Source organism: Alosa sapidissima, chromosome 11 (genome assembly GCF_018492685.1).
Source record: "Alosa sapidissima isolate fAloSap1 chromosome 11, fAloSap1.pri, whole genome shotgun sequence".
Classification (NCBI taxonomy): domain Eukaryota; kingdom Metazoa; phylum Chordata; class Actinopteri; order Clupeiformes; family Clupeidae; genus Alosa; species Alosa sapidissima.
In genome coordinates, this window is record NC_055967.1 from 36,999,649 (window position 1) to 37,020,822 (window position 21,174).

At 45.6% G+C, this 21,174-nt stretch overlaps 1 protein-coding gene across 7 annotated transcripts in view; it reads left to right on the top strand.

Annotated features, from left to right (window-relative positions):
- gramd4b (GRAM domain containing 4b) overlaps positions 1–20,727 on the top strand; it is a 40,289-nt gene extending 19,562 nt beyond the window's left edge. For 3 of the 7 annotated variants that reach the window (XM_042110061.1, XM_042110065.1, XM_042110064.1), the window contains exons 4-20: positions 1,086–1,206; positions 1,587–1,645; positions 3,440–3,578; positions 5,224–5,249; positions 5,820–5,911; positions 6,521–6,612; positions 9,903–9,951; positions 10,150–10,221; positions 10,786–10,829; positions 11,062–11,171; positions 11,856–12,010; positions 12,657–12,674; positions 15,500–15,647; positions 15,825–15,918; positions 16,075–16,165; positions 16,534–16,602; positions 17,659–20,727. In XM_042110061.1, coding sequence (XP_041965995.1) covers positions 1,086–1,206; positions 1,587–1,645; positions 3,440–3,578; positions 5,224–5,249; positions 5,820–5,911; positions 6,521–6,612; positions 9,903–9,951; positions 10,150–10,221; positions 10,786–10,829; positions 11,062–11,171; positions 11,856–12,010; positions 12,657–12,674; positions 15,500–15,647; positions 15,825–15,918; positions 16,075–16,165; positions 16,534–16,602; positions 17,659–17,766 — 1,487 coding nt within the window. In that variant the 3' untranslated portion in view covers positions 17,767–20,727. Of the gene's footprint in view, positions 1–1,085; positions 1,207–1,586; positions 1,646–3,439; positions 3,579–5,223; positions 5,250–5,819; positions 5,912–6,520; positions 6,613–9,902; positions 9,952–10,149; positions 10,222–10,785; positions 10,830–11,061; positions 11,172–11,855; positions 12,011–12,656; positions 12,765–13,143; positions 13,912–15,499; positions 15,648–15,824; positions 15,919–16,074; positions 16,166–16,533; positions 16,603–17,658 lie in introns of those variants that run through there. The other 4 variants (XR_006035069.1, XM_042110062.1, XM_042110063.1 and 1 more) reach the window with 4 other exon arrangements.
- The last annotated feature ends 447 nt before the right edge of the window (positions 20,728–21,174 follow it).

Below are 21,174 nucleotides of genomic sequence, written 5' to 3' on the forward strand. Positions count from 1 at the left end.
CGCATGCCATGTGGAGACTCATGCTGACTGAGACGCATGCCATGTGGAGCTCACGCTGACTGAGACGCATACCATGTGGAGACTCATGCTGACTGAGACGCATGCCATGTGGAGCTCATACTGAAACCACCCGTGCGTGTTGCACTGAGAGGACTCGACTGCTTGTTTGTCTCTGACTGGCTGCGTCCTTATGCCGGGAAATCCTCCACGGGCACATAAATACTTCCTGCTCCTGGAAGGACTCTGCTAATGATCCAGCAGACGAAGACCCTGATGGCAGAGCGGCAGATGTTAATATTTAATAGCCTGTAAACAGGTTGGAGAGGCTTTTTCCTCTCTTATGACGCATCCCCTCCTCTCACAAAACCACTTTCTCTCCCTCCCCAAAGTGTTGAGCAGCTTCTGTGTCTATAGCCTGTCTTTGTGAGTCTGGCTAGAGAGGGAATCAGGGTTTTGTGATCTGTCTTTGTGAGTCTGGCTAGAGAGGGAATCAGGGTTTTGTGATCTGTCTTTGTGAGTCTGGCTAGAGAGGGAATCAGGGTTTTGTGATCTGTCTTTGTGAGTCTGGCTAGAGAGGGAATCAGGGTTTTGTGATCTGTCTTTGTGAGTCTGGCTAGAGAGGGAATCAGGGTTTTGTGATCTGTCTTTGTGAGTCTGGCTAGAGAGGGAATCAGGGTTTTGTGATCTGTCTTTGTGAGTCTGGCTAGAGAGGGAATCAGGGTTTTGTGATCTGTCTTTGTGAGTCTGGCTAGAGAGGGAATCAGGGTTTTGTGATGGAAAGCACACACACTGCTATATTGATTTCCCCTATTAGCATTCCATCTTATTTCCATCTTATCCATATTATTATTATTTCATTTGATATGACCTCAATGACCTGATCATTTGATATGACCTCAATGACCTGATCATATGATATGACCTCAATGACCTGATCATATGATTTGACCTCAATGACCTGATCATATGATTTGACCTCAATGACCTGATCATATGATTTGACCTCAATGACCTGATCATATGATTTGACCTCAATGACCTGATCATATGATTTGACTGAAATCTTGTCTGTGGTGTTGATTTAGAGGAAGAGCTGCGGAAATTCAGAGAAGAAACCAACATCGAGACATTAAAACAGGACCTGGAAAAGGAGCGACAGAAAAGGCTGGAGCTGGAACAGAAACTAAACGAAGTTCTCAAGCCAAGGTATGGCCAGCTGTGGAGACCCTACAACGTAGAAATGCTGTTGACCATCACTGCAACAACGTAGAAATGCTGTTGACTATCACTGCAACAATGTAGAAATGTTGTTTACAATGTAGAAATGCTGTTTACCATCACTGCAACAATGTAGAAATGCTGTTTACCATCACTGCAAAGGCTTCTAAATATACCACACCAAGCCCACAACAATACTAAACAACACAGTATTTGTAGAAGACACAAGAGGACAGGTTGAAGATAATCACAAATTGTTATTTTATTTCAGTTTGCCATTTTTTAATGTGCTCTGCAACCTGCTGTTAGTTCCTATAGACCGTGTAATGCAGATGAGCTATTTAAAGGTTTCCTCTTGTTGGTCGCAGAGTGGAAGATTCCCCACCACAGCCGCCTAGAGCACAACCTCCTGCTGCAAACGGAACAGGTCAGTCATCCTCACTAGCACTAGAGCACAACTTCCTGCCGCAAACAGAACAGGTCAGTCATCCTCACTAGCACTAAGAGTTTCATTTGCTGCTACCAATCTAAAAGATATGCCAGGCCTTGCTTTTGCTGCTACCAATCTAAAATATGCCAGGCCTTGCTTTTGAAACGGAAGGATGTAAAGGTGTTTGAAACAACTGTCACAACTAGACACACACACATACACACACTCTTCATACACAGGCACAGACGCGCACGCACGCACGCACATACACACAAAAGACACACACACACACACACACACATACATACACTCTTCATACGCACGCACGCACGCATGTTATGCATGCATGCACATACACACAAAACACACAGGAGGTTAAGAGGAAGGACACTACCTCTACACCCCCCCTACATCTACCCCCCCTACACTACACCCCCCCCCCCCTACACTACATCTACCCCCCCCCCCCCCCCCACATCTACCCCCCCTACACTACCTCTACCCCCCTACACTACATCTACACCCCCCCTACACTACATCTACACCCCCCCCCCCCCTACATCTACCCCCCCCCTACATCTACCCCCCCCCCCCCCTACACTACCTCTACCCCCCCCCCCCCCTACACTACCTCTACCCCCCCCTACACTACACCCCCCCCCCCCCCCTACACTACATCTACACCCCCCCTACACTACCTCTACCCCCCTACACTATACCCCCCCCCCCCCCCTACACTACATCTACACTCCCCCTACACTACCTCTACCCCCCCCCCCCCCCTACACTACATCTACACCCCCCCCCCCCCTACACTACATCTACCCCCCCTACACTACCTCTACCCCCCCCCTACATCTACCCCCCCTACACTACCTCTACACCCCCCCCCCTACACTACACCCCCCCCCCCCCCACACACTACATCTACACCCCCCTACACTACATCTACCCCCCCCCCCCCCCCTCCACTACATCTACACCCCCCCTACACTACCTCTACACCCATATATGGAATGATATGGAATTCTTGAATATAATATGGAATTCGAATTCTTGTTACAGTGTCTTCTTTTGTTCAAGCATTTCTGGTTGTTTTGTTTATAGTATACATTCATTTTGCTTGTTAGTATCTGGTTGTTTTACTCATAGTAGCCTTCTCTGGTTTCCCCCCTATAACTATACTAATCTGGTTCTCCTATATCTCCTTTAACTATACTAATCTGGTTCTCCTTTAACTATACTAATCTGGTTCTCCTTTAACTATACTAATCTGCTTCTCCTATATCTCCTTTAACTATACTAATCTGGTTCTCCTTTAACTATACTAATCTGGTTCTCCTTTAACTATACTAATCTGCTTCTCCTTTAACTATACTAATCTGCTTCTCCTATATCTCCTTTAACTATACTAATCTGGTTCTCCTATATCTCCTTTAACTATACTAATCTGGTTCTCCTTTAACTATACTAATCTGCTTCTCCTATATCTCCTTTAACTATACTAATCTGCTTCTCCTATATCTCCTTTAACTATACTAATCTGGTTCTCCTTTAACTATACTAATCTGCTTCTCCTATATCTCCTTTAACTATACTAATCTGCTTCTCCTATATCTCCTTTAACTATACTAATCTGGTTCTCCTTGATCTCCTTTAACTATACTAGTCTGGTTCTCCTTTAACTATACTAATCTGGTTCTCCTATATCTCCTTTAACTATACTAATCTGTGCAGCTAGTTGTGCAAGTGCACTGATGTATCTTTCTTCTCCCTCTCCCCATCCACCAGCAGCAGAAAAACACAAAGAGACCCTGAGCTCTCGACTGCTGAAGTGGATGTACGACCGCTTCGGTGTTTACATTGAGGACTTCCGCTTCCAGCCAGAGGAGAACACCGTCGAGGCGGAAGAACCGTTAAGTGGGAAACGGTAAGAAGGCAGACTGCCACTACCCCCCCCACACACCACCACCACAGTAGTTATGATGGAATACCCAGCAGCACATGTGGCCAGGTCAGGTTTGGATTGGATGGAACCTCTGACTCATGATGAGCTCATGTTCCCCCGATGAGCCCAGTGGACCGTATTTCCTTCTGGTCCTCTGCTCCCCTCCCCCCTCCCCCGCTCCCCAGCTCCCCTCCCCCGCTCCCCAGCTCCCCTCCCCCGCTCCCCCGCTCCCCTCTCCCCTCCCCCCGCTCCCCGGCCCATCTGATTGCAGCATGAGGGGGAAGGCCAGGGCTAGTAGTCATCAGGTTAAATGGCTCTGCTCAGCAAAGGGTCGTAAAAACGGATAGCTCCTTAATGGTGCTGGGGGCCGGCGCAGGTCCATTACTCACTAAGCAGCTGACCAGGCGCGGAGGACCACACCACAACGGAGGAGTCCAGCCGGGTCAGATGAGCTCTTGGAGTCCAGCCGGGTCAGATGAGCTCTTGGAGTCCAGCCGGGTCAGATGAGCTCTTGGAGTCCAGCCGGGTCAGATGAGCTCTTGGGCAGAGTGGGAGTGTTTGCGAGGGTGGGATTTGGTAGAGGGGCGCCAGGGATGATTTGGATTGTGTCTGCTCCCCAGTAGTGTTGGGGTGTGAGGTTTGTGCCCATAAAAACAAATCCTGTGTGTCTGAACTGAGCTGGGTTTTGGGGCTCGTTGTGTGGTGCAGTACTGCGATACTGTATATCAGATTCCCTCTCGCTTTGGTCAGGCCCACATCTAAAGCCATTTGATTGGAACACGTCCACTAATGGTTGACACTGTTCCCGAACCCGTCTCTTAAGCAAGCTGTCAAGTTCATTTGTTTCAGTCTCTAGAATTCTGCAATGTGCGTGAGAGAGGAAGTGAAAAGGTAGTTCTCCCATCTCCAGTGATCTCCAAACACCCTCTGTGTCTCTAAAACAGCTAACATCCTAAAACCCTCTGTGTCTCTAAAGCAGCTAGCATCTAACCTGACTCTCGCCAGATGAATTTGGCTCCGCCTAGCTCCGCCTAGCTCCACTCACATCCATCTGGGATCTCTTCCGTTGAGAGTGATTTCTGCACCAGATTGTATGGTAGAGCCAATCAGGATGCAGGGCGGGAGTTTCATAGATGTGACGTAGCGTAGAAGCGACTGTGAGACTGTTATCAGCGTCACGGGTTGGCTTCGATGTGAGTGGTTGAAGTAGCACGTCAATAGATGACGGACAAGTGGCTTATCCAATCATATGCAAGCATTTTTTGATTAGGCCCAGCCTTCTGAAGCAACACTTCAATGGATTGATCCCAGATGGATGAGTGGAGCTAGGCGGAACGAAATTCATCTGGCGAGAGTCAGGTTAGCTAGCATCTACAGTGATCTCCAAACACCCTCTGTGTCTCTAAAACACCTCACATCCGAACACCCTCTGTGTCTCTAAAGCAGCTAGTCGAAGAGACCAGGGACAACTCTTTTCATGGCGAGCTGCTTCTGTCTTTGCCAAAATCACTGAATGACACCGGAGCGTTGAATAGGACCACTTCTCCTCCTCTATGCCCGTGGAGGTCGGAGTGCAGTGGGCTCCTCACTCTTCCTGACCCTGCCTGTTTTGTTCACTCTCTTTCAGGCTGACGGAGAACATGCGGCGACTCAGTGAGTATAAGTTCTGCCTGTCTGTCATGCCCTGCTCTGATGCAGTGAGTATTAGTTCTGCCTGTCTGTCATGCCCTACTCTGATGCAGTGAGTATTAGTTCTGCCTGTCTGTCATGCCCTACTCTGATGCAGTGAGTATTAGTTCTGCCTGTCTGTCATGCCCTACTCTGATGCAGTGAGTATTAGTTCTGCCTGTCTGTCATGCCCTACTCTGATGCAGTGCCAATGTCATATGTGCTGTAACAGGAGGGAAAAGTCTACTTTTGTGTGTAATGTCAAGTATATTTGAATGGTACAGGTTGCTGTTTTGGTGTAAAAACACCATTTGGCCTCTAGACTGGCAGTAATGATGAAATGTAACAGTTACACAGAATTAATCTAATTTCATGTTTTGACAACAAGAACTGCAAACTACGCCTCTTATGTTCTATATGTGCCTATATGCTTTATGTGTGTGTGTGTGTGTGTGTGTGTGTGTGTGTGTGTGTGTGTGTGTGTGTGTGTGTGTGAATCTCAGAGCGAGGTGTCAAGCCTGTGACTGTGTTTGTGTGTATGTTTTTGAATCTCAGAGCGAGGTGTCAAGCCTGTGACTAACTTCATGAGGAACCTCTCTGCCTTATCAAGTTGGCACTCTGTGTACACGTCAGCAATCGCCTTCATTGTGAGTGTTCTTGATATACCCACACGCCCCCCCCTCCCACGATATACCCCCCCCCCCCCCACGATATACCCACACGCCCCCCACGATATACCCACACGCCCCCACGATATACACAATATACCCACACGCCCCCCGCAATATACACGATATACCCACACGCCCCCACGATATACCCCCCCCCCCCCCCCCCACGATATACCCACACGCCCCCCCACGATATACACAATATACCCACACGCCCCCCACGATATACCCACACACCCCCTACGACCCCCCACACACCCCACACCACCTTTAGCTGCTCCATGTCTCACGTCTCTGTGCATCGGTACATGAATGTCCACTGGACACACACACCACTAGCCTTTTCACTGATTAGCACTCTGCGTCCACTGTTTCAAAGTCACCAGGACACACACACCACTAGCCTTTTCACTGATTAGCACTCTGTGCGTCGGTACGTGAATGTCCACTGGACACACACACCACTAGCCTTTTCACTGATTAGCTCTTTGTGTGTCTGGTGTGCTAGTGACTACTCTCACTGAATCTTACTCCACATCCTTCTAATGTTCTTGACATGTGACCTGTCTGTCTCTCCCTGTCCAGATCTACATGTATGCTGCGTGGCATGGCTGGGCCATCCCCATGTTTCTATTCCTAGCTATCCTGAGGTTGTCCCTCAACTACCTCATCTCCAGGTACACTAGCTACATGCACAAACACTCATTGGTGACAAGCCCAAAGGGGAAGATCTGCTTATTTGTCAGATTAACCCTTACAAGCCCGACCATTCTAATTTCGTTAATATTTTAACGATGACCAATCATCTAATATCTCAGCTGTCCAATGACTGATTTTATTTCTGAAATCTTCCCCGTAATGCTGACAACATAAGCTTCAATTTGATATGATTGGTTAAGGGGTTTATGGCGCGAAATGTTTTGGATACTTGAAGATGAGTCGTGAAAAAAACTTTTCACTTCAGTCGTACATTTTAACATGGACCGCCAGATGCCACCTGCACTTCGTTGGAGTTTACCTCGACTGGACAGCTGGATAAACTGAGGTAATATATATTTTACATCGTTTCTAGTTATGGTTAATCTTAATTTGTAGTCATAAAATCATGTTATTTGACAGTAATATGCTTTCTCATCAGCGTCAACATTATGGCATAGCGGGGGCTAAGTGCATCGTCATGTAACTTTAGCTAGCTGCATTACTCTGAACTGCTTGCAGTATTCTCGTTTGCTTTTTATATCAGTTATTTTCATTTGACAATTTCATTTAAAAACCTGTTAGTATATAACCTGTAAGTAAGTTTGTTTTCTAGTACCAATTTGCTTGTTAGGTAAGCATTATATTGGCAAGTCAGTATAGCATACCAAAGCTGAATAAATCAATGGGCGCCGCGTTTCTAAGTTGCGTTCTCTTACATGAAATAAGTTGAGCGATATTTTTACTCCTCTCAATATGTAGTTGTAGAAAACAAGATGTGAAATCACGGATTCTGTCAGAAATGTAGTGCTAATTAACGTATTGCCTCTCATCGGGTTGTTACCTCGCTAGGCAGTTTGTAGTGAACTGTTTTACCTTGCTTCTAAATGCCAAACATCAGACGTGCTTGTCTCAACATTTTCTAAGAGGGCATGACTTGATATTCTACTCTTCTCAATATGTAGTTTTATAGAAAACATGATGTGAAATCACATATTATGTCAGAAATGTCATTATTGCATTTAAGCAGTTAGTTACTAGGTGAAATGTAATCTGTCTTTATCTTAATGCCAGCCAGGCAATCAGATTTAGGGTAGCTAAACCCATGTGTAATAAAATGACTTTTCATACTTCTAAATATTTTTGAGTTACTCAAAATGCTTCAATAGTTTAGGCTACCTCTTCTTGTGTATGTATGTGCACACACGCACACATATGTAGTTTTGTGATTTTATGTTTTTAATTAATAAATGTATTACATTTGTATGATTTTACTGTTGTTTCAGATGGAGGATGACAAGACCTACACAGACCTCCTTGCAGGCCTGAAGAGGTGGCTGACTGCTGATGAGCTTGCGCTCACAATGTTGAAGACCATGTGAGGATGGAGGAAGAAGGTATAGATTTAGGTGGCGTGCGTAGGGTGGTGTAGACTGCCACTAAAACACTGAAATAGACTTGTTATGTTGATTTTTATGTTGTTGTCCCAGGCATATGTGGTTTTACCAACCGGAACGGGTGGGAGGTTGTGCTTAGTAGGCCGTTGTATGCAAACACACAGTGCAGGGGCATGGGATGAAGAGACCCCAGAAGAGTTTCACAGTTTTCTGGGATTGATCATTGACATGGGACTTCACTTCCCTCCCTAATATCCATTGCTACTGGGGAACCAAGTCTCTGAAGGGATCAGGGAGCGTTGACCAAATGAGAAATACATATTGTGTACACTTTTTCTCCATTGACATTGCTGTTTCAGTAGTTTCTTATTATTTCAAGTTTGGCAATGCAGAATCTGGTGTTGAACCTAGGTTCGGTAGCTACAGCCAGAAAGATTTTGGCGAAAATCTATCACAACAGCTGGCAGGCATTTCCGTCAAAATTTCAGCCTCGCCTTCAGCTGCTCCAACTACTACTGTCATCTTTTCATCAAGTACATATTCCTGTACAGCAGGAGCCAAAGAAAAATGGTTGGCTTTGTTATAAAAACAATACATAATAACACTAAAGTAGCTTGTATGGCCTGGAGTTTAGCGGTAGGTGACTGCTTTTTTGGTAAACAAAATTGCTGTCAGATTTGGCATTCTACAGAAGGGGATGCGTTTCGTTATGAGTCATAGGTCCTCTGTGTTTAACCTTCAGGTTCCCCACCCCACCTTTCCCTATCCTCCTCTGTGTGTGTGTGAGTTTGTGTTTATATGTGTATGTGTTTATTCTCAACAGGCTTGTTGTATGTAATCCACTTTCAAATGTTTAGACACATTGATTTTTGAGTGATGTTGAAGTTGATTGTATTCCTAGCTTTTCATAAATAATACATTTTATAGATGTATATCATTTTCATATTACACTAATTTATATAAGGAAGTTGTATCTGTTGAATCAAATGTATTCTATGTCTCTTCAGAATTGATCTTCAATAAATATACAGTATACTTACTTCCTGTATTACTGGTAAGGTACATGTTTTTCTTTTATATATCATTATTGTTGACTGTAGCATTTGCTTATATACAAATAAATGGTTTATTCTTATGGACCAAATAAATCTAAACCATTGTGTCTGACTTCATTATTAGTTTTTATGCATACTTTTATGTTTTTGGTGAGAAAGAGAATGTGAATTCTGTCAACATTCTAAATCCCGTTTCCTGCATTTTTTTACACCAATCACTTAATTTATCATAACTTTTGAAAGGTTAATGATATTCCAATTCAGTCTTTTTTGTTAAATAGCCCACAACTTGCTGCACATGTCATACACTCTATATTTTTCTCTATCTCATATAGAAATATGATGAAAATTCATTTTTATGCGAATGAAATTCAATTTTAACGAATTTCGGTATACATTTGGAGAGGATTTTCAAAGACTGTTCATTACTATATCAACATTACCATATGTATTTTACATCATTTGATAGAACTGACCCTTCTGATTACAATGGTATGTATATCCCATTGATGGTATGTATTATACTCAAGAAATAAGGTTTTTTGTGTAAGGAGGTCATCCAGCACCAAAAATGGAATGTTCGGCACGGGCACGAAAGGGTTAAGTTAAGTGGTTTTTAACTGCAGGATATTTCACTGTGGATTCAGCTAATAGTCCTGTACAATGTGTGATGAGCACAGCTAATAGTCCTCCAGATATCAAATAGATCTGGTTTCCTACAGCAAGTCTCTGGCAGTGAGGAGGTGGTCAAGGTGTTTGTTGAGCAGTGAGGAGGTGGTCAAGGTGTTTGTTGAGCTCATTTCCTGTGCTGCTCCTCAGGGGTTGGAGAATCCAGTGGAGCATCGTGCCTGAGGTTTCAGAAACTGTGGTAAGACACCATGATCATTGTCATTTGTTTTTTATTGTTGTTGTTTGTGTTGCTACTAGTTCTATTTTAGTATATGAAGAGCTTAATATTGTCTGCTTTTATGAGAAAAGGTTGAGTTAATTGGTTAATTTAAGATCTGGATGAATGTTGGATTTAAACCAACACTGGTGGATCTTACCTGATCTGTCTGTCTACAAGGAACCACCAAAGGAGGACTTGACTGTTTCTGAGAAGTTCCAGCTTGTCCTTGATGTAGCTCAGAAAGCACAGGTACGGATGGGGAGAGGGAGGTGAGATGTGCACAGGTACAGATCGGGGGAGGGAGGGGAAGTGAGATGTGCACAGGTACAGATCGGGGGAGGGAGGGGAGGTGAGATGTGCACAGGTACAGATCGGGGGAGGGAGGGGAGGTGAGATGTGCACAGGTACAGATCGGGGGAGGGAGGGGAGGTGAGATGTGCACAGGTACGGATCGGGGGAGGGAGGGGAGGTGAGATGTGCACAGGTACGGATGGGGGGGGGGGGGGGAGGGAGGGGAGGTGTGCACAGGTCCGGATGGGGGGGGGGGAGGGAGGGAGGGGAGGTGGGGGGGAGGTGTGCACAGGTACGGATGGGGGGGGGGGAGGGAGGGGAGGTGTGCACAGGTACGGATGGGGGGGGGGGGGAGGGAGGGGAGGTGGGGGGAGGTGTGCACAGGTACGGATGGGGGGAGGGAGGGGAGGTGGGGGGAGGTGTGCACGGTGGTCTTGAGTGATGGTCCATGTGCATCGTGTGGCTGCCCTGCTCATAGAGCCACTTCAGAGCTGCACTCACTGCCGTTGTGTTGCTTGACAGAACCTGTTTGGAAAGATGTCTGATGTCTTGGAGAAGATCAAGAAGTGAGTTAACCTTTTCCAAAATACCAAAACCAAATGTTTTTTTGTTTTTTTCCATCAGATAGTTTACTGTTGAACTTACTTGGATCCAGATAGACTTGCTGTAGCTGAAAATGAGCTGAAGATTCTATCTAGTGTCAGAGTAACAGACCGACTAGGAGAATGTTTCTCCACTTTTTCTGTAAACTGCTTTGAGTGATACACCTGGTAAATGTGTGTGTGTTTGGTTCACTAGTCTCTTCATGTGGGTGCAGCCTGAGATCACTCAGAAGTTGTACGTGGGTCTGTGGGTGGCCTTCATATCTTCCTGTCTGCTGCCCTACAAACTACTGGGCTTCATTATGGGTGAGCCGCTGTCCAACCTCGCGCTGCGCTGCACGACACGTCCACTGCATTTGAAGCGCTGCGCCTCTGTTCCCTTCAGGAGGAAGCCCGAGGAAACGACACACTTTGAGTTTCTCCTTCCTCTGCCACATGAGTCTGAGCTTGTCTGATGCTTAGAGGTGTAGTGTGTAATGAGGTTGGGGGTGGGGAGGACCCTTAAAGCCCAACTAGCTCAACTTCCTGTTTTTCTGCCATCACAACCAAACACATATCATATGATATGACTCCTGAATGGAAGTGCACAAACATTAAATACATAAACGTAATTATTGTTAATGAATGATCTGTCAATCTGCTGTTAGTAATTTAAGATCCAACCCTTTACAAAGTCAGCTGCTCTGTTAACTATAGAACATCAGACACTGATGATCTGCTGAATTCTTTTGCGGCCTGTGAAATAGTTCTGAGTTGAGCGGCTTTACTGAACAAGGTTGTGTTTTATTAATCCTGCCTCTAGACACCAGACAGTCAACATGCTCCATCCAGTTGTCTCCTTTGAAATAACATTCATTCTCTTTCTCTCTCTCTCTCTCTCTCTCTCTCTATCTCGCTCTCTCTTTCTCTCGCTCTACCTCTCTATCTCTTTCTCTCTCTCTCTCTCTTTCTCTCTCACTCTCTCTCTCTCTCTATCTATCTCTCTCTCAGGTCTTTATGCCGGCATCAAGTTCTTCATCATCGACTTCATCTTCAAGAGCTGTCCAAAACTGAGGTCCAAGTATGACACCCCCTACATCGTCTGGACCAGCCTGCCCACCGACCCTCAGCTGAAGGACCGGAACAACATGAACCTGTCCAGACGGGTGAGTGTGAGGGAGTGTCATGTTTTTGAAGTGTCTTTCTCCTGATGACCTTGATGTCTAGTGTTTGTCCTGTAACATGGGGCATTAGCTGATTTGCTGAACATTTGAATATTCAAGTGTCCAGTGCACATGCAATGCAAAGCTGGCTCAGCACGGCGGAACCCTGTGGTCTCTAGAACTCTATTTGGGTGGGGTGGGGGGAGGGTGGGTGTGTGTGTGGTGGTGGGTGGGTGTGTGTGTGTGTGTGTGGGGGGGGGGGGCTGTGGGGGTGTGTTTGTGGGTGTGGGGGTGGGGGGGGTGTGGGGGTGTGTGTGGGGGTCTAAAAAAAGCCCAACTCTGACCACGCTTTCTTCCGTTGCAAACGCGTGAATTTCATACATGATGCATGCTTCCACTAGAATGTATATGAATTTCATACATGCTTCCACTAGAATGTATATGAATGGTTGTTTTTCATAAAGTAGGTCGATGATGTGTGTTAGCCAGTGCACTCCACATTTTTGTTCTGATTTGAGTTGAGTTTGCTTTGAGCATTTCAAATATAGAGGTGTGTGTGTGTGTGTGTGTGTGTGTGAGAGGGTGTGTGAGAGAGGGTGTGTTACCAACTGTGTCACATGACTGTTTTGCTGTTTTCTCCCCATCTCAGCTCTCTGGGTTTGAGAAGGTAGGCTTCTGGTGTGACCCTCCGTTTAATAGCACCTGCCTGCCTTCTGGCACCTCTGGCTGGCTTGTGTGTGTGTGTGTGTGTGTGTGTGTTTCAGATACAACACTGATGGTGTAATGTCCATATATGTGAGTTTACTGAACTTGTGGGTAATAGGAATAAATTCCTCTTTTGTCTTTGGTCTATGATGATTGGGGTGCTTGTGTGTGTGTGTGTACGCGTGTGTGTGTGTACGCGTGTGTGTGTGTGCGCGTGTGTGTGTGCGCGTGTGTACGCGCGTGTGTGTAGATGATGGCTGATAGTGGGCATCTTTGGTCTATGATGATTGGGGTGCTTGTGTGTGTGTACGCGTGTGTGTGTACGCGTGTGTGTAGATAATGGCTGATAGTGGGCATAGCTGAAACTTGGTGTAGGTGGGCAGTAGTTGTAGTGTGGTTGGGTCTCACAACAGCTGAGCACTTTTCCAAAGGTGTGTGTGTGTGTGTGTGTGTGTGTGCGCTTTTCCAAAGGCCTTCATTTGGAATCTCACGTCACTTCATGCTGCATGAATGGACTAGTCTTTGTATTCCTTCTTGCAGAACAAAACTTTCTGATGTGAAAGACGGCAGAAATTTGGCAAATACAAATGAATTATGTGTAATGATCTGTAGTGCAACAATACGACCGAAATGGGCTCAGCTATTGTGATATCTCATAATGTGAGTGTCCCTTTTTCTATTGAATCACTTCTACATTAGTCTGAAGCGAACTGCTGATCAGAAATGGTAGGATTTGGTAATGTTGAACGTTGCATGTGAATATCAGGGGCCTCTGTCTTTAATTCAGCACTGAATTGGAAAAAAGCAGCACTGACTTGGATTAGAACAAAGGACAGAGAAAAGTCCCAACATATGCGGTGATGTGTTAAAGGTGCTTCTGAAATGGTCCTCCAGCTGGACGAGTGCTCATTGCCTGGAGAGAGAATGGCCATGACATTTCAGAAAACATGAACCTAAATATAGATTTTGCTTTGCATGATTCCAACCAACACTGTAAGAAATTGCTGTTGAAAGGGGGTGTGTGTGTGCGCGCGTGTGTGCTTTCCACATGAGAACAGTTCAGTCACTCTTCAGCAAATCCCCTCATCCAGTGCCCACTACAAGAGCACTGTAGTCAATTCTGCTACATCAGGCTTATGCAGACAATGGATTGACTAACCCACTGTGACCACTGCACTGCTGACTGTGTGTGTGGGGGGGGGGGGCATGGTTCCTCCTGTACTCTAGAGGTTATCTGCATTTCTAGATCTTGGGGGGGGCATGGTTCCTCCTGTACTCTAGAGGTTATCTGCATTTCTAGATCTTGGGGGGGGCATGGTTCCTCCTGTACTCTAGAGGTTCTCTGCATTTCTAGATCTTGGGGGGGGCATGGTTCCTCCTGTACTCTAGAGGTTATCTGCATTTCTAGATCTTGGGGGGGGCATGGTTCCTCCTGTACTCTAGAGGTTCTCTGCATTTCTAGATCTAGGATTTGTTTTCCTTCCTAAAGACACCAGTAGCAGCAAGCAAACAGTTTTAATGATGACCTGTGTCCTAGCGCTAGACATGTAGATAGCCTCTCCCTTAGGCACTCTGTGTGTCTGATGACCTGTGTCCTAGCGCTAGACATGTAGATAGCCTCGCCCTTAGGCACTCTGTGTGTCTGCTGACCTGTGTCCTAGCGCTAGACATGTAGATAGCCTCTCCCTTAGGCACTCTGTGTGTCTGATGACCTGTGTCCTAGCGCTAGACATGTAGATAGCCTCTCCCTTAGGCACACTGTGTGTCTGATGACCTGTGTCCTAGCGCTAGACATGTAGATAGCCTCTCCCTTAGGCACTCTGTGTGTCTGATGACCTGTGTCCTAGCGCTAGACATGTAGATAGCCTCTCAGGCACTCTGTGTGTCTGATGACCTGTGTCCTAGCGCTAGACATGTAGATAGCCTCTCCCTTAGGCACACTGTGTGTCTGATGACCTGTGTCCTAGCGCTAGACATGTAGATAGCCTCTCCCTTAGGCACACTGTGTGTCTGATGACCTGTGTCCTAGCGCTAGACATGTAGATAGCCTCTCCCTTAGGCACTCTGTGTGTCTGCTGACCTGTGTCCTAGCGCTAGACATGTAGATAGCCTCTCCCTTAGGCACTCTGTGTGTCTGATGACCTGTGTCCTAGCGCTAGACATGTAGATAGCCTCTCCCTTAGGCACTCTGTGTGTCTGCTGACCTGTGTCCTAGCGCTAGACATGTAGATAGCCTCTCCCTTAGGCACTCTGTGTGTCTGATGACCTGTGTCCTAGCGCTAGACATGTAGATAGCCTCTCCCTTAGGCACACTGTGTGTCTGCTGACCTGTGTCCTAGCGCTAGACATGTAGATAGCCTCTCCCTTAGGCACTCTGTGTGTCTGATGACCTGTGTCCTAGCGCTAGACATGTAGATAGCCTCTCCCTTAGGCACACTGTGTGTCTGCTGACCTGTGTCCTAGCGCTAGACATGTAGATAGCCTCTCCCTTAGGCACTCTGTGTGTCTGATGACCTGTGTCCTAGCGCTAGACATGTAGATAGCCTCGCCCTTAGGCACTCTGTGTGTCTGATGACCTGTGTCCTAGCGCTAGACATGTAGATAGCCTCTCCCTTAGGCACTCTGTGTGTCTGATGACCTGTGTCCTAGCGCTAGACATGTAGATAGCCTCTCCCTTAGGCACTCTGTGTGTCTGATGACCTGTGTCCTAGCGCTAGACATGTAGATAGCCTCTCCCTGTGTGTCTGATGACCGCAAGAGCCAAACTCTGACCTCTGCGTTCCTCAGGTCCACCCCACGGTTGCCCGGGGCAACCTGGCGGCCAGCGGCGTCCCGGTCGGCCTCAGGGAGGAGGATGGCGGCCGCATCAACAGCACCAAGAAGGGAGCCTTCCACGAGGTGTTCAACCTGCCGGAGACGGAGAGGCCCCTGCAAGGTGGGCAGCCTGGCACAGCATGGCATAGCCTGGCACAGCATGGCATAGCATGGCACAGCATGGCACAGCATGGCATAGCATGGCACAGACCCACTGGGGAGCTGCTGAGGACCGCTGTGTGTGTTTCCTCACTGACCGTTTTGTGTGTGTGTATGTGTGTGTGTGTCTTCTCCTCAGTGTGTGACAACGGGTGGCGCTGCTGCTTGATTAACAGGGACAGGAAGATGCCCACTGACTATATCCGGAATGGAGTTCTGTATGTTACAGAAAAGTGAGTTCTGTTGTGAATTGTTAAATGTCTTGAGTTATACTTGCAAACATGAACAGTGTGTGTGTGTGTGTGTGTGTGTGTGTGCACTTTGTGCACTCTCAATCCCCTTCGCCTCCTCATCTAAGGTGTGTCTGTGTGTGTGTCCCTCATACCCAGTTACCTCTGCTTCGAGAGCTCCAGCTCCAGATCGAGCTCCTCAAAGAAGAACAAGGTCATCAAGCTGGAGGACATCACAGATATCCAGAAGGTGACCTCTCAGCTTTCAGGACATGTTTGGGCTTCACTGTTCTAGTTGTTTGACTGTTGACAGAACGTGTGTTTGTTTTGTAACGTTGTGTCTGTGTTGCAGTACAGAATGTTGTGTTTGTTTTGTAACGTTGTGTCTGTTGCAGTACAGAATGCTGTGTTTGTTTTGTAACGTTGTGTCTGTTGCAGTACAGAATGCTGTGTTTGTTTTGTAATGCTGTGTCTGTGTTGCAGTACAGAATGTTGTGTTTGTTTTGTAATGCTGTGTCTGTGTTGCAGTACAGAATGTTGTGTTTGTTTTGTAACGTTGTGTCTGTGTTGCAGTACAGAATGTTGTGTTTGTTTTGTAATGCTGTGTCTGTGTTGCAGTACAAAGTCCTGTCTGTGCTGCCGGGGTCTGGAATGGGGATCTCCATAGCGACTCCAAACACACAGAAGGTAAGAAAGTCACTTGGAGTCATGAGTCGGTGAAAATCCCAGATGAGCTTCACCCTTGTTAGCCACCACATTACTAGATTAAATGTTTGTGTGTTTTATTTACTAGATTAAATGTTTGTTTTTTTTATTTACTTATTAATTATTAGTTATTAGATGGATGCAGGTCTGTTGTTCCCTTTTAGTAGAGTTTTACCTTGAGTCATACGATACGATACGATACAACTTTATTTGTCAGTTTATGCTGAAATTCTTTTTGCATCCCTGGACAGCTCATTTAAGTATAGGGGGACCGCATACAAAGGACAGAAACAATACATACATGTAGATATACACGTAGGACATAACGCATACAACAGACAAACATGAAACTTAGCCACACATGACAGAATGGCACGTGGAGATTAGTGGTTCAACTCAGTCAGCCCCACAGTCAGCTGTGATCAAAGGAACAATTCCCACATAGCCGGCACCACACTCAGGCAGCGGCATTATCTGAAGGTGATACCAGTGAATTAAAAACAAATCTTTAACTGATGTTTAGATCAGCGGCATTCCTGTTTGTAGATAGAGGAACGTGACCATGCCAACACAGCCCCCAAACATGACCATGCCAACACATGACCATGCCAACACAGCCCCCAAACATGACCATGCCAACACATGACCATGCCAACATGACCATGCCAACACAGCCCCCAAACATGACTATGCCAACACAGCCCCCAAACATGACCACTACGCGTGACCATTGTGTCTGTTTCCGACATTATTGGTACCCAGTGTTTTGAAACTTGACAAAAAGGGGATTTCCTTCAGAACGCATGGGACTGCACTATGTAATGTTGTCATGGGTTGGAGCTTGACCCTTTTAGTATGATTCAGACATGATTGAAACTTGACAAAAGCTTAATTTTGTTACTTTAATGAGTAACTTGTTCACCTTCAGTAGACTAGAAGTGTTGTAACTCGGCATCCACAGACTGAATTCTGTATATTTGTGGAGCAGTGCCGTGACCTCACCATCCTCTTCCTCTTCCTCGTCCTCTTCCTCCCCAGCCCCTGGTGTTTGGTGCCATGATCCACAGAGACGAGGCCTTTGATGCCATCTTCACCCAGTACGTGAAGATCGTCACCCCCGCAGGTGCCACCAACCCCGAGCACTAACCCACAGCCTGCCTCCACCTCCAGCCACCAGCCCACGACCCCCATCACACTGGAGCAGCCCCCCCCCTCCTCCTCTGCCTGGGCACAGAGGGCCTGGCCATCCCTCCTGGAGTGGGCAATGTGTGTACTGGACAGAGAGCACACCGGGAAGACCAGCCTGGACTTGTTAGTCTCCCCCACCAGAGTGTGTTTTTTACTTGTGCGTTTTATGTTGTGTCTACTCTGCTTTTTTGAGGGGAGAATGTTTTTTTAACGCCGGGCGGTTAGTCTGTGTCTTAACATTGCAATGCCATAACGGAATAAGGGGGCTGGACCCTCTGAGCCTGTCTGTTGTCCTCCTATTGGTCGTTCTCTCCACACACGTGTCATGCAGGTCATACGGTTTGCAGTCTCCGTGTCATGCAGGTCATACGGTTTGCAGTCTCTTTCCCCTGTTTCTGTCGTCCTTACATGTATGTTGAAATCACCACTAGCCTTCTTAGCCTTGCCCTGTAATACCTCCACACACACAGAGCACTTTTTGGCAGTATGTGTTTGTTGAGACACGAGTAGGCAGGTAACATGGTACCATGGTAACAGTACGGGCAGCATATGGCGTCTTGAGCAGGAGCACTGAATGTAAAGGGCACGTATGTCGCTCAGCCTCAAACATCTCCAAGTGGACACTGGCCGTACTAACTACACGCTGATCTGGAGTCAGCCACCCTACTTCCCCTCTGGTCTGTGCCTCATACACTGGTCCCTGGACAGAAGAGAATGGTGCCCACTGCAACTGTTAACCATAGCACATTGAAACAGACTGTAATTGAATTGCACTATTATTTCAAACTGCCAATTCAAAAGTCCACATATTACAACACCGTGATTTGTTTAGCAGAAAAGCACAAGCGGCATTGAAACGGCCGGAGTGGATGCTTAACACGTGCACACACATGTCAGTTCTGTCTGTCAGTTTGCAACCCTGTTTAGCATAACAGCGTCTGTCAGATTCAGTCATTCTATACCCTGGCTTACAGGGTTTATGGGTTAAGGGGATCTCTGATATTTTGATAGTATAATTCTATTATTTTCTGCTTTTTTTGGTATTATTCTCATTCTATTTAAGGAGACGCTCTCCAAATGGAAGTGCCCTCTGTTCTATACACTCCATCGAATTCCACACTATGGAAGAGGAATGTATTCCCATACAGCGGCTTCCCGATGGGGTCAAAGAGCTGGACTTGTTTTTGTTTTATTTGCATTCACGCTTCCGATGCCAAACCATATGTTTACTAACTTTTGTTTGACAAATGGCTACAAAATTGGTACAAAAAATGGTTGGGAAATGGTTTTCATGTCTGACTTGGAAAGCCTTACTGTCTCTCTCCGCCATCATGGTGTCTTGTCTGTCGTACTAACAATACCTACATGTTCATGCCCTGTCTCTCCTGTCAGAGTAGCCAAACATAAGGGAGAACTCCATCACACAACATGGAACCTCTTCAGTTGTGCCTGACCATAATAGACGTGATTCTAATTCCCTGATCTGATACCTTATAAAGGTGCAGTCCTAGCACAAAAAGTGTGGGGTGTTGAAGTAGAACTAAAGCAAGGAATCTCATGCCCACAGTATGCATTGCTGAAGGGTTTTGTTCTGGTGTTGGTAATGTATTTCATGTTCATTGGTAGAAAAAGTGGTTCCCGTTTGCTCAGCTAATCACCACTAGGAAATAAAGGTACCTGGTCTCACTGCCTTGATCATTAATTAACTGCAAATGCCTTGTGTGTGCTAGAATGGGATGCATAATTACTTGAAAGTACTAAATGGAGTAAGTGACGAAAGCTAAACATCTAACCAGATCTGCTAGAGGCACATTCTAGGGATGCATGTCATTAGTTCTGACATTTCTTTTTCTTTTTGCCTTTTGTGATAGCAGAATGTACAGTGTGTCACTGTCAAGTATGGTTTTTATTTGTTTGCCAAAAGTCATGTCTTTTTTTCCTCATTGCCATTGGTCCTTGGCTTTTAAAATGTTTTGTTTACATGTGTGTGTGGTCTGGCTGGATGCCCTGAGCACTCCTGGGCTGTGAAGGCCAGTCCCCCTCCCCTTGACCTTAGTGAAAAATGACCACTCCCAGATGCATCACAGTGCCGCAGTTCCCACGCCTGAGCGACCAGGAGAGGGCGCTGTTGCACTGATGCTCTTGAGAAATTGGGCCTTGGTCATGAAGCGCTCATGCGGATGGTCTTTAGTCTTCGATTTCAGAAGCTACGGAACCCAGAATTATATTTGTAGTTGTTCAAAAGTCTCTAATTTGCAATTGGCTTTCCCCCCCGTCACCAGTAACTAGTGACCTCACATTTTAATTGCCCAAGTCATTTGGTTTTGAATGTATCCAGGCATTGGACTTTGGTCGCCTGTAGATGTCACATCTGTTTGTTTCTACAGCCAACCAAAACATCTGCCATGGGCTTCAAATGGCTCAATGGGCAGGTGAAGCCTTGGCACAGTATTTAGTTTGCTCACGTTTGTTCCTCTTCTTTTAAACTTAAACAAATGTTCTATCTTTTCCAATGTTTTACAGTGATCATTTACCAGATAAAACGTTTGTGCAGACATAACCACCATAATCAGAAGTTTATCCAAATGATAATCCTGCATGAAAACATGTCTGACTTTGTGTTCATAGACTATGTGCGGATCATCAATGTGCGTCGCGTCCACTAGCCCCCTTTCCCCATTCTGCTGTTAATCCTGAGTTTTTGCCTTACCTAGCAGAGATGTGAATAATTGTTTCTATACAATGCTAAGCTTCTTCTAAGACTAATGCTGAAAATACTTTATAATTCATTTAGTGTACAGTAAAGGAAAACCCTGTAAATTTTTTTAAAGAGTTATGTCTATTGTAAAATAAATATGTACATTTTTATTTAAGCAAAATAACTGAATTTATTTGTCTTTTAAAAAAATGTTTACTCTATGCACTCTTGCATTGTCATTATTTCTCACTAGAGGGCGCTACATTTTTGTTACAGTTTTTTACAATTGTTTACACACGTTTTCAAAACTCTGTGTCTATTTTTCAAAACTCCACACACAAAACCCACAACTGCTCACACAAAATGCAAAATGCCCCAAATCTCCAGCAAAATGACACACAACATTCAAAATGTCAAAAACACATGTTTAAAGCAAACATTCGCCTCACATTACAAACACTTTTGTCATAATATTACATTTTGGATACATCATGTACACACTGTTGCTCAAAACCTAAAGCTCTTCTGTCTTAGGCTTTCTATATGTATTTCCATACAAGAGTGAAAGTTACGGTATCAACAAAGAGAAGTTGAAATACACAGTAAAAATGCAAGCGATATTGAAATCAAAAATAGTGATTTATCCCAAATAATTTGCTGTTGTGAAT